Here is a 13,061-nt window from a genome sequence, read left to right on the forward strand (position 1 = left end):
ACCCGGACACGCGAGAACAGACACCCGACACACGAGAGCAGACACCCGACACGCGAGAACAGACACCCGACACGCGAGAACAGACACCCTACACACGAGAGCAGACACCCGACACACGAGAGCAGACACCCGACACACGAGAGCAGACACCCGACACGCGAGAACAGACACCCGACACACGAGAGCAGACACCCGACACACGAGAGCAGACACCCGACACGCGAGAACAGACACCCGACACACGAGAGCAGACACCCGACACACGAGAGCAGACACCCGACACGCGAGAACATACACCCTACACACTATAACATACACCCTACACTCTATAACATACACCCTACACACTATATCATACACCCTACACACTATAACATACACCCTACACTCTATAACATACACCCTACACACTATATCATACACCCTACACACTATAACATACACCCTACACACTATAACATACACCCTACACTCTATGTCATTCGTTCCCCTCTGAGCCAAGATTTCTTCCTATCATCTCAGGGAGTTTTTCCTCACCACCGTTGCCTCAGGCTTGATCAGGTTAGATTTGGTTTAGAGATTTGGGTGCTAGTTGTAGAACCAGGAATTATAATAATAATGATTATTATGATTATTATGATTATTATGATGATTATTAATATTTTTATTATTATTAATTGTGTTATTCACACTGATGAGTCGCATGATGAATTTGGCACATTTTCCTGACACAACCCTCTCTATTTATCGAGCGGGAGGGAAGTAGAACTTGAGAAAGAGGCAGTAATTAGAGATGGACATTAATTACATAATGAACTACAGAACACAGGTACAGTAATAATCCCTGTATTCCCTGTTAAACCAGATATGGCAACATGTAGGCACTGTTTTTGTGCCTAGATGTTCTAGTGCACGGAGATCTGTAGCGTCTTCCTGAAGAGAGAAGTGCAAACAGGTTGTGGCCAGGGCGAGAGTAATGATGTTACCTGCCTGTTACTTCACTCTAGAGTTGTATAAGTCCTGAAGGTTGGGCAGGTGCACACCACTGATCCTTTCTGCTGTCATAACACTCTCTTCTTAAATCTGATTTGCTAGCTGACCCAAACCAAACAGTTATTGAAAGGCACAGAACCGACTCAATAACAGCTGAGTAAAACTGTGTCATCTGTGCCTGTGGCAGGTTTAACTTTTTCAGTTGATGAATAAAGTACAACCTCTTCTGGGCCTTTTTCACAGTCGAATCAATTTGAATGTACCACTCTAGGTCCTGGGAGAGGGCGGTTCCCAGGAACTTGAATAATAATAATAATAATAATAGTACATTTTATTTAAGGGCGCCTTTCAGGGCACTCGAGGACACCGTACAACCGAGTGGTGAATATAAAATCAATACATCAATACAACAAACAATAATGATTTACATTTAAATAGTTTAAAATTGATCAGAGAAAGTTATTTTAAACAAGTGAGTTTTAAGAGATGATTTAAAAGTAGTCAGACTGTCACTTTCTCGTATGGGGTGTGGAAGAGAATTCCAGAGATTGGGAGCAGCATAACTAAATGCCCTAGACCTCATAGTGGCTAAACGAACAGACGGACAGACGGTGCACAATTATGTAGAGCTTTAAAAGTAAGAAGTAAAATCTTATAGTCTACTCGATATTTAAAAGGAAGCCAGTGAAGGTGGTAAAGAACTGGAGTGATATGCTCAATAGAGGAGTAATTATACGGGCAGCTGAATTCTGGACTAATTGACGTTTGTGTAGGAGTTTGTTAGGTAGCCCAAAGAGAAGAGAGTTACAATAATCAATGCACGAGGTAACTAGAGCATGTACAGTACAAGAACAGCTGCAGAGTAAATGGATGATGACGGCTGATGTTCCATAGATGGAGATACACAGACTGAGTAATATTGTTCGCGTGTTTTTTGAAAGATAAACTACATTGAAAGCACTCCCAGACTTTTAACCTGAGTAGTTGGGGAGATTACAGAGTTGTCAACAGAAAGTGAGAAACTGTTGCATTTTGACAAATTAGATTTGGTACAAACAAGGAGAACTTCTGTCTGTCAATGTTCAACTTGAGAAAGTTATGCAAAAACCAGGATTTAATCTCTTCTAAGCAGCCCAAAAGAGAGGAGGAAAGAAGGATAGAATTTGCCTTAGAGGACAAGTAAAGCTGGGTGTCGTCAGCATAGCAATGAAAAATAATGCCATATTTCCTAAAATTGGGCCCAAAACAGAGACTTGAGGGACTCCAGCTGTAACAGGTGAAACATATGATCTAAAATTTTTAAGTTGAACAAATTGAGTGACAAATTGAATGACTCTACTGCAGACACAGTGCTGTTCAAGATGGTTAGTGGGGGGAGGGGAGGGGAGTTTCTCCTGACTATCATCTCCACAGTTTTGAACATGCTCAGCACCAGGTTGTTGTTATTGCACCAGACAGCCAGCTGCTCAACCTCCTGTCTGTATGCAGACTCATCTCCTTCCTGGATGAGACTAATGACTGTAGTGTCATCTACAAATATCAGTAGCTTTACAAAGGGGTGGTGAAAAGTGTCAGGAGAGTTGTGTGTGTGTGACAGAAGAGTGTCCAGAAGAATCGTAGGGAAAGGTGTACAAGACAGAAGTGAGACCAGCTCTGCTGTATGGATTAAAGACTGTAGCAGTGAAGAAAAGACATGAGGTAGAGACGGAGGTAGCAGAGATGAGGATGTTGAGGTTCTCTTTAGGAGTGACGAGGATGGACAGGATTAGGATTGAGCACATCAGAGGGACAGCTCAGGTTGGCTGTTTTGGGGACAGAGAGACTAGATGGGAGATTGTTTGGACATGTACAGAGGAGGGAGAAATTGATAGATGGTTATATTGGTAGAAGGATGTTAGAGATGGAGCTGGAAGGTAAGAAGTCATGAGGAAGGACAAAGAAGAGATATATGGATGTGTGAAATGAAGACATGAAGGTAATTGGTGCAAGAGTAGAGAATGCCAAGTATAAAGCTAAGTCGAAACAAATTATTTGCTGTGGCGACCCCTGACAGGAAAAGACGAAAGTAGAAGAAGAAGAACTAGATTTGTAAAGTTCGTCGCGACAAACTTTGGCTTTGACGAGTCAAGTATTCCAAAGGCCGGTGTTTTTTTGGAGGCGAGTGAACATAAGGGTCAGTGTTACTTTTGGAGGCAAGTGGACAGAAAGATAGGGTGCAAAAACATTTGGAGGCAAGTGGAGACGAGCATGTGAGGTCATCCGAATACTCCATAGGAAGTTCCCCTCATTGAGCTGAGTGTTTTGATATGTCACATGTTCATGTTGTGCTAATTTTTGATTTTCACGTGACATCACGTGACGTCAAGTGACGTCATCAGAATATCCGTGACGCAGTTCCCCTCATTGTGCTGAGTGTTTTGATATATCACATGCCCATGTTGTTCAATTTTATTTATTTTCAAGTGACATCACGTGACGTCATCAGAAAACCCGTGAGGAAGTCCCTCTCATTGTTCTGAGGGTTTTGATATGTCACATGTCAATGTTGTAAAAAGTTTTTTGATTTTGCATAATTTGGGGGCGGGGCTGTGGCACAACCGAAAGGCCAATCAGTACACCAATTTAAACCTTTGTTCAAAGTATCACCCTAAAGGAGCTGGCCGAGTTTGGTGTAGAGAGTTCGAAAGCTTGCCGAGTTATAAACCTAAAGTTTATAATGGGAGTCTATGGGGAAAAAAGGCCAATTTGAGACCCGGTACCGGAAGTACCGGTACTCGGATCGCTTAGAAAAGTAATTGCAACAAACTTCAGACCAGCGTCTACAACATATCCGAATTTGGTGCATGTGGCTCAAAAGCCCTAGGCCGCATTAAATTTTATAAATTTTTGTCTAAGCTGAAATAGGAAAACAGAATGTTGGCTTCTACAAAGCGACATAATTAATATTCTTATTGTTGTAGAATTTCTAGAAAAATTTGGTGTGTTAATGTATGTGAATTTTGATAGATTTCTTGATAGACCCCTCACATTTTTGTAAATATTTTATTATACCTTTTCATTTGACAACAACACTGAAGAAATGACACTTTGCTCCAATGTAATGTATACAGGTCATATAACAGTGTACATTTGCTTTCCCAACACACAGCCATTAATGTCTAAACTGCTGACCACAAAAGTGAATACACCCCTAAGGGAAAATGTCTGCCTTAACTCTCCTGCCTTAACCCTCTTCACCAGAGCATCACAGGTCTGGTGGATGTTGAGGATGCCCCACAGATGTTCCATAGGGTTTAGGTCTGGCAAGATTTTTGGCCAGTTCATCACCTTTACCCTCAGCTTTTATAGCAAGGCAGTGGTCATCTTGGAGGTGTGTTTGGGGTCGTTATCATGTTGGAATACTGCCTTGTGGCCCAGTCTCCAAAGGGAGGGGATCATGCTCTGCTTCAGTATGTCACAGTACATCTTGGCATTCATGGTTCCCTCAATGAACTGTAGCTCCCCCAGTGCCAGCAGCCCTCATGCAGCCCCAGACCATGACACTCCCACCACCATGATTGACTGTAGGCAAGACACACTTTGTCTTTGTACCCCTCACCTGGTTGCCACCACACAAGCTTGACACATGTGAACCAAATAAGTTTATCTTGGTCTCATTAGAATAGGATCCAGTAATCCATGTCCTTAGCCTGCTTGTCTTCAGCAAACTGAGAAGAGGCTTCCTTCTGGGACGACAGCCATGCAGACCAATTTGATGTTCTGAGCACTGGCAGGCTGAACCCCCCAACCCCCTCAACCTCTGCAGGATTCATACGTCTGGTTCCCAAACACAACTTCTGGATATGACGCTGACCACGTGCACTCAACATCTTTGGTTGAACATGGCAAAGCCTGTTCTAAGTGGAACCTGTCCTGTTAAACCACTGTATGGTCTTGGCCACTATGCTGCAGTTCAGTTTCAGTCATTGACAATCTTCTTATAGCCTGCGCCATCTTTATGTAGAGCAACAATTCTTTTTTTCAGATCCTCAGTGTGTTCTTTGCCATGAGGTGACCATTCACACCTGAGATCCTGTAACCCTAATGAGTCACATGACCCCGGGAGAGAAAATTGGCTAATTGGGGCTACAATAATTTGAACATTTTCACTTACGGGTGTACTCACTTTTGTGTCCAGCGGTTTAGACGGTTTAGACATTAATGGCTGTGTGTTGTGTTTTTATGAGAGGACAATTTACACTATTATACAAGCTGTACACTCTCTACTTTACTTTATAGCACAGTGTCATTTCTTCAGTCTTGTCACATGAAAAGATATAATAAAATATTTGCATGAATGTGAGGGGTGTACTTACTTCGGTCAGATACTGTATATACAGTCATATGAAAAAAAAGGACACCTCATTAAATATTTAGTCCTTTATTAAGAAATGTCAACATGACAATTTCTAAGCTTGTTTTAGTTTGTACCTGTATATGAAAGTGATGTAATTGCTTGTAAAAGAAAAAAATCACTTACTAAACAAAACAAATCAACAAAAGGAGTATTTCAACTAAGAAAAAAGATAGAACAACCTGTACAAGCTGTACAAGCTGTACAAGCTGTGCCCTAATAGCTATTGTTTCCATATTTAACTGAAATAACCTCAATGAGACTTTTCTTCACATTATTCAAGAAGTCTTGTCCTTTGTCTGTGTTCTTTCCCAAACTTCAACCCTAACCATAACCCTAACGCTAACCCTTCACACCTCCCATGATCATTACAGTTGTTCAGTCTAACCCTAACCCTAACCCTAACCCTAACCCTTACAGTCTACAGAATTTGCTTGGATGTCCTGACCTGCTCATGTGGCAGTTGTTTTAAATGCTCTCCACTTGTAAATGATTTCTGGACAGTGTTGAATGGCTGATTTTAAATTATTTTGAGATATTTTTATATCCCTGACCAGACACATACACATCAACAATCTTCTTTGTGAAGGCCTCAGAGAGCTCTTTGGATCGCACCATGTGACAACAAATCTGAATTTTTGGAGAATGAGCTCCACTTACCCTGTAGTGTGTTGTATAGTGGGTGAGACAGATTGTCCATGATGGAGAGCAGTTAGGTCAGTGGTCCTGTTTCTCACTGACTCAAACATCTTCAGTTTGTGTCCAATGATAGATCAAGCCTCGAAATTAGCATGTTAATCCTGCTGGACCCTGGAATGGATGCTGCCCCCAGCAGACCACGACACAGTCAACAGCACTTGCCACCACACACTGGAAGAATATTTTCACCATCTTGTTGCAGGCATTCCTGAGGTTCCACAGGAATAATCTGCTTATTTCACGCTTGTATTGAGTGCCAGTGTTAGTCCTGCAGTCCAGTGTATACTCAAATAGTAATGTATTTTTGTTCATGTACACGATTGAAGACATTGACAGCTGAAACTCTTTAATTACTTGTAATATTGTTCACAGGTTTGCTGGAGTGCATGCACTTTCATTTTAGAGAAAATGACTTCATTCTCTTATTCAGAAGAATAGGATAGAAAGGTGAAGGAGATAAGATGTGTATGTAAGCGCAATGTAACGCTGTACATTGATAGAAATTGAAAGAATTTCTAATGTAACCTTTATGAATTTTATTGAAGTATTTGTGTAATAAATCATCTAGCACTTTTGTACGTTGCTCTGAGCGTCTGCCAAATTCTGTAAATGTAAATATAATCACTCTGATAGACACCTCAAACTCTTCTAATGCACGGATTAGTGATCTTTTTTAAAAAGTAATTTCCAATCATTTTATTAAACTAAATAAGTTCAGAACTTCATAAGTTTGTTTACAGTAAATAGATTTTTTATTAAATCAGTTATAATTGGTAACTGTTCACCAAAAGTCATTAAAATCCACTTGGAATCAAACCTGTTACTGAGCTTGACATGAAGACAACAGTAATTATTAGTACAATATTAGTCGATGCAATTCTCACATTATAAGACATATCAAAATATGGAAGTGAGTGTATGAAAAACCTGTTCTGTTCAAGCAAGTTCTCTAAGATTATTCAGATTAACTTGGTTTCATTTAATACAAATGTTTCTATGTAAATGCAAGAAGATTTTATTTGTGTATTGAATCCTTGTTGTGGTTTGTGTACTCTGATGAGCCTGATGAGCCTGATGAGCCTGATGTCTTCAGTTCGGCTGTTTGGTAGACAGGGAAGAAGTCAAAAACAATCTTAAGGAGTTTGTGAAAGGTAGAAAAAAGCAGGCCAGGAGTAGGTTGTTAGATCTGGGGGTGGGGTCCAGAGGAGCAAGCCTAGAAACCCAAAACAGTAATGTGGAGCCACCTTCTGCTTCCAACCTCAAGGTGAATGGTGGGGATATGTACAATGTTTTGCATCTTTACACAATAATTATTCTCATATTTTATGAGTTAATAAGAAATAATTTCAGCTGTTAATTGTCAGAGCTGTAGTGTGGACTATGCCATTCCTTTGGGTGGTGGGGTGGATATGTTACAACAAGTTAAGGCAATACTAATACGTCTGCTTATTTAAAATAAGGCTTATTTAATTATTTTTTATTGTTTTATTACTTTATATAAACTGTTGAAAGAAAAAGCGCAAGAGATGGAATGATGAGGGTAGAGGACAGAACTCGGCTGTTCCACTTTTGTTTAACGGGGCATAAAATTGGGACAATCTGTTCCCTGGAAGTTCTCCAATTAAATTTTCTGGGGACGGATTCACTGAAAATATCTATATCCATGTTATGTCCTACATAGAGAAAGAGAGAGAGAGAGAGAGAGAGAGAGAGAGAGAGAGAGAGACTCACACATACATACACACACAACTATAAATTAGTAATATATTTTTTATAAGATAGTCTCTATCTATCTATCTATCTATCTATCTATCTATCTATCTATCTTTCTATAGTAAAAAATAAGGAATTGAACAGTTTGTTAATTAATCACTTTGTTGCCATTAACTTGACTCCTCTTCTTGTCTTATTGTATAGTCTATCTATGATGATGATGCCATCATCAACCGTTTATCATCGCTATGACGACCATGATCCTTGGTGACATGGCACAACAAAGGATGCTAGGAAAACGGTTTTTCACTGCCCCAGAAAATAAAGAAGTAGAAGATGAAGCGGAAGAGGAAAATAGGTCCAATGGAATGATGGATGGGCAGGAAGAGAAACAGACCCGAGGAAGCGCCCAAACCCGAGAGGTTAAAGGTGAGGGGCTAAAGCCAGCGGCTATTGTAATTGGAAGGCAACGAGGAGATAGGCAGCAGCGAGTTACCAATCCAGGACACCGGGGTATTTCAGCCAATCAGGCAGTGTTACATCATCAGCCAGCCAGTCATGAAATGTATCACCAAACTCCAGCCAATCAGCAGCAGCTTTATAAAGTTTTAACAAATCAGCAGTCTCGGAGGCGTCACATGGAGCGGAGCATGACCACAATCGGGCCACTGGAAGATGCACAGCTTAATACGATGGTGTTCAGGATTGGGATTCCTGACATCAAACAGACGGTACACACACACACACACACACACACACACACACACACACACACACACACACACACAGGGACTTTTAATAAACCATACAGAGAGGAATGTGTGTTACTACTGTTACAAGTTAACAGACACACACACACACACACACACACAAACAGACACAAAGTTCTAGGGAAGAACAAACAGAAAAGTGGGAACTAGTGTTTCCTTTAAATCCTTGTGTGTGTGTGTGTGTGTGTGTGTGTGTGTGTGTGTGTGTTTAGATTTTGATATTGTGTAGAGCTGAGTCCAGACGATTTTGAATTTTCAGCTTTTTATTCATCCTGCTTGTGTTTTAATGAATTTTAACAAAATATTCCAGTTGTGATTAACTACATGACAGTGAAGACCATGACAGTGAAGACCATGACAGTGTGACCACAGTGAAGCTGCTCAACATTTTAGAAGGAAAAAAACATACACATTATCCATTGTTCTAACAAATATATAAGACCTATACTTCTAAAGTAAGCCCCAGTGAGTCTGGCAATAAATGCACAACAAATAAAGGTTCTAGTAAAGATTTGACCCTTTGTTTGTTCGACATTGAGTTACTGCATTTGAGTCACAATGAACTCTAAACTACTATTGAGGTTAATCAGTATCCTACATCTATTTTATAGAATTAATTCATTGCATAAGGACAATATGTTCCTGACATATTTACACTTATTAGTTATTTCAAATGTGCAAGAAGAGCTTCTGTAATGAGTCTGTCTGTCTGTGTTTGCCCTGTTTCTGTCTGCTGTCTTGCCCCTGCTGTTAATTGTTTGCTCCGCCCACTCATTTGTTACCATTGACACTAATTCAACTCAGGCTTTCCTCCAGGTGTGTTGTCTTCGTCACTGATTGTCTCCGTTTTGTGATTGGTTCCTGTTTGTTACATCTACTCTGTCTGTCCACTTCCCTGGTGTTAGTCGTTGTGGTATGTTGTATGTTTATTCAATTCAATTCAATTCAATTCAAGTTTATTTGTATAGCGCTTTTTACAATAGACATTGTCTCAGAGCAGCTTTACAGAACATAAACACAGAGCAGAAGGTAAACATGATTAATGATAAAGGAAATAATGAATAATAAAAGAAATAAGAATTAACAGAATAAAAATTCTAGATTATTATTAGATGTATATAGTTCACAGTGTGTATGTATTTATTCCCCTATGAGCAAGTCTGAGGTGACTCAGGCAGCAGTGGCAAGGAAAAACTCCCTTAAATTGGTAAAGGAAGAAACCTTGAGAGGAACCGGACTCAAGGGGGAACCCATCCTCATATGGGTGACACTGGGGGTGTGATTGTAATATACAGTCAGTTAAATGTTGTATTGGTGTGAGGTTCAAGGACTTCTGATCTCCTGAGTACCACAGAGTCTAACTGGAGATGTCTCAGGATTCTTAGAGTCGGCCTCGGCTCAGTGGACGTCCAAAGGCTTCATCCCACAGAGGACGTCGGGAGCTGGTACAGTGTCTGGATGCCTCGGGATGGGTACAAAGAGAGAAACAGTGAAAAGGGATTAACATATCTGCTGTTCATAAAAATGTGCAGGTCTGATGTACTGGTGCATGATATTATGGGATGTATTATGTGTATGCCTGACTAAAGAGATGAGTTTTTAATCTACATTTAAACTGGGAAAGTGTATCTGAGCCCCGAACACTATCAGGAAGACTATTCCAAAGTTTGGGAGCTAAATAAGAAAACGCTCTACCACCTTTAGTAGACTTAGATATTCTGGAAACTAGCAGAAGTCCTGAGGTTTGTGATCTCAGAGAGCGTGAAGGATTGTAACGTGTTAGAAGACTAGTTAGATACATGGGAGCTAAACCATTAAGAGCCTTGTACGTAAGTAGCAGCAGTTTGTAGTCAATTCTATACTTAACAGGTAGCCAGTGTAGAGATGATAACATTGGGGTTAAAGGTCATACTTTCTTGTCCTAGTGAGAACTCTGGCAGCTGCATTTTGGACTTGGTTTATGTCTCTGTTCAAGGTCCCTGTTTTGCTTTGTGTTCTGCCTTGTGTTGCCTGCCTGCCTGTTTTTTGATTAAATACGTTCAAACTGCGTTTGGATCCTCATTCGCCTTTGTCTAACCTTGTCAGAACGACTAACCACTATGGATCCAGCAGAAATTTTGTTTTGCCTCCGCCAGGAAGATTCCCCAATTGAGGAATACGCTGAGGTATTTTTGGACCTATGAAACCAGGTGGACTTCGGGGAAAAGGCCCTGGAGAACAAGGTGCGCTATTTAATGCCGGCTGGCCGAGAGATGGGGTCGTTGTCAGACTTTGTCAACTTAGCATTGATCCTGGGCAGGTCCTCGTTAACCATGGGCAGTGGAGAGATGGATGCCGGCCTTAAATATTTGGGGGGGGGGCAGTAAGCATTGGGGTCCGTGGGCTAGGGAGCCAAAACAGTCACGGACGCCCGAATGCCCTACAGTATCTCCGTCCCGCCCAGTCCTGTGCACGCCTGTGACCGAGCCTGTTCACATGGCTGCCATACCGGCAAGCTCTGTTGAGGCCCGTGCGAACCGGCTGATCTCCAACCCTGCGGATACTCCGATGACGTCGGTTCGGGCGGCCAGCATCCCTAAGCCATCTGCTCCACCAGCCGGGTCGACCAGGCAGCCTGAACCAGCCGGGCCGACCGGGCTGCCGGAACCAGCCGGGCCGACCGGGTCGACGGAGCCAGCCAGACCGACCGGGTCGACGGAACCAGCCAGACCCACCGGGTCGCTGGAACCAGCCGGGTCAACGGAACCCGTCGGACTGACCGGGTAGACAGAACCAGCCGGACCGACCGGGTCGACGGAACCAGCATGCGGCACCACCCTGGTCTCCAGTTCCGCTATGGTCCCTGGCTTGACCTGCTGCACCGCCCTGGCTCCCAGCTCTGCTCGGGTCTCTGGCTCGACCTGCAGCACCACCCTGCCCGCTAACTCTGCTGTGATCCCTGGCCTCGCCTACAGCATCACCCAGTCTACCTGCTCTTCCGGCTCCGCCCGGGCCACCTGCTCTGCCGGCGCCATCCTGGCCTCCTGCTCTACCGCGCCACCCTGGCCACCTGCTCTGCTGGCTCTGCCTCGACATGAACTCGACCCACCCTCCCACCCTTGTTGCACCCTCGCTCCCCCCTCCTGGACTGGTTTCTGCGGCTTCCTCCAGGTGTGTTGTCTTTGATTGGTTCCTGTTTGCTACATCTACTCTGTCTGTCCACTTCCCTGGTCCCTGTTTTGCTTTGTGTTCTGCCTTGTGTTGCCTGCCTGCTTGTTTTTTGATTAAATATGTTCAAACTGCATTTGGATCCTCATTCGCCTTTGTCTAACCATGACAGCTTCATTGGTAGCATTTTTTCCTGTTTTTTTGTAGCATGAACACATTGTGACTACAACAATAGGGAAAGTAATCAGACACAAACCTTGACATGGTTATTTTTGTTCTGTTTAAACATTTTGTTTCTGAGCGTTTACCTGTGTTCTGATTTCCCGTTGCGACTCTGTTTCCTGATTGTTTGCTGCCTGCCCCAACCTTTTGCCTGTTCTCGATTCTGATTTTTGCCTATCCTCTGATAATATTGTTTTTGCCCATCCTGATCACTGCCTGTCTGACTTTGTCTGTGTTTGTTTAATAAATTGCTGCAAATGGATCCCCAGTAGTATGCCTCCTCCTTACAGGAGACCTTGCCTACCGAAGATCCAGCAGCTGTCGCTCAGCTTGCAAACCAACTTACCGGTCAAGCCCAGCAGCTCGCCAGCCATCACCAGAAGCTTACGCACCTCACCCAGCTCACTCAAGAGCTCGCCGCGGCTTCACAAGGGCTGCAAGAAGCCGCCGGAGCACCGAATTCTCCGGTGCCAGCGCTGGCTCCCCAGGCCGCTACGTATCCCGCTCCTGCAACCACCGGTCCCTTCCTCGCCTTCCCAGAGAAGGCAATCTTTCGATCCTGGAGGCTGTCGGGGTTTCCTCATGCAGTGTTTGCTTTTCGTGGTGCAACAATCGGCCCTGTATCCAACGGAGAACAGCCGTATTGCTTTCGTCTGTTCACTACTTACTGGCAAAGCATTGGACTGGGCCACCATGGTGTGGAGAGAGAAAGCCTTCCCCACATTCGAGAACTTTCTCGCGCAGTTCCGCACGGCCTTTGACAACTCCGCCACTGGGGAGAGCGCGGAGGAGCGCTTGCTGGCGATCGCAATCACAGAGCTGCGCTCGAATCATCGTGCGGCTCAAGATTCGAGGAGAGAGTGCGTAACTCTATGCACTTATGAACTCAGACTCTTTTGTGGATCTCAGCCTGCAGGTGGGGAACCAACATCAGGAGCGTCTCTCCGTTCACGTCATCCACTCTCCACTACACGCCCTCATCCTCGGTCTACCATGGCTCCAGCTCCATAACCTGACCATTTACTGGCCCGAGCTGCGCATCACCGGCTGGGGCAATGCATGTGCTACACACCGACTCAGAGGAGCTCTGCCAGCTCAACACCACAGACACCACGCCAATACAC

At 43.4% G+C, this 13,061-nt stretch overlaps 1 protein-coding gene across 4 annotated transcripts in view; it reads left to right on the forward strand.

Moving 5' to 3' along the window:
• LOC113647437 (SH3 and multiple ankyrin repeat domains protein 1) overlaps positions 1-13,061 on the forward strand; it is a 63,794-nt gene that overhangs the window by 2,416 nt on the left and 48,317 nt on the right. For all 4 annotated transcript variants that reach the window (XM_027154161.2, XM_027154164.2, XM_027154160.2 and 1 more), the window contains one exon: positions 8,003-8,529. In XM_027154161.2, coding sequence (XP_027009962.2) covers positions 8,047-8,529 — 483 coding nt within the window. In that variant the 5' untranslated portion in view covers positions 8,003-8,046. The remainder of the gene's footprint in view (positions 1-8,002; positions 8,530-13,061) is intronic.

The sequence above is a fragment of the Tachysurus fulvidraco genome, chromosome 3, assembly GCF_022655615.1.
Source record: "Tachysurus fulvidraco isolate hzauxx_2018 chromosome 3, HZAU_PFXX_2.0, whole genome shotgun sequence".
NCBI lineage: Eukaryota > Metazoa > Chordata > Actinopteri > Siluriformes > Bagridae > Tachysurus > Tachysurus fulvidraco.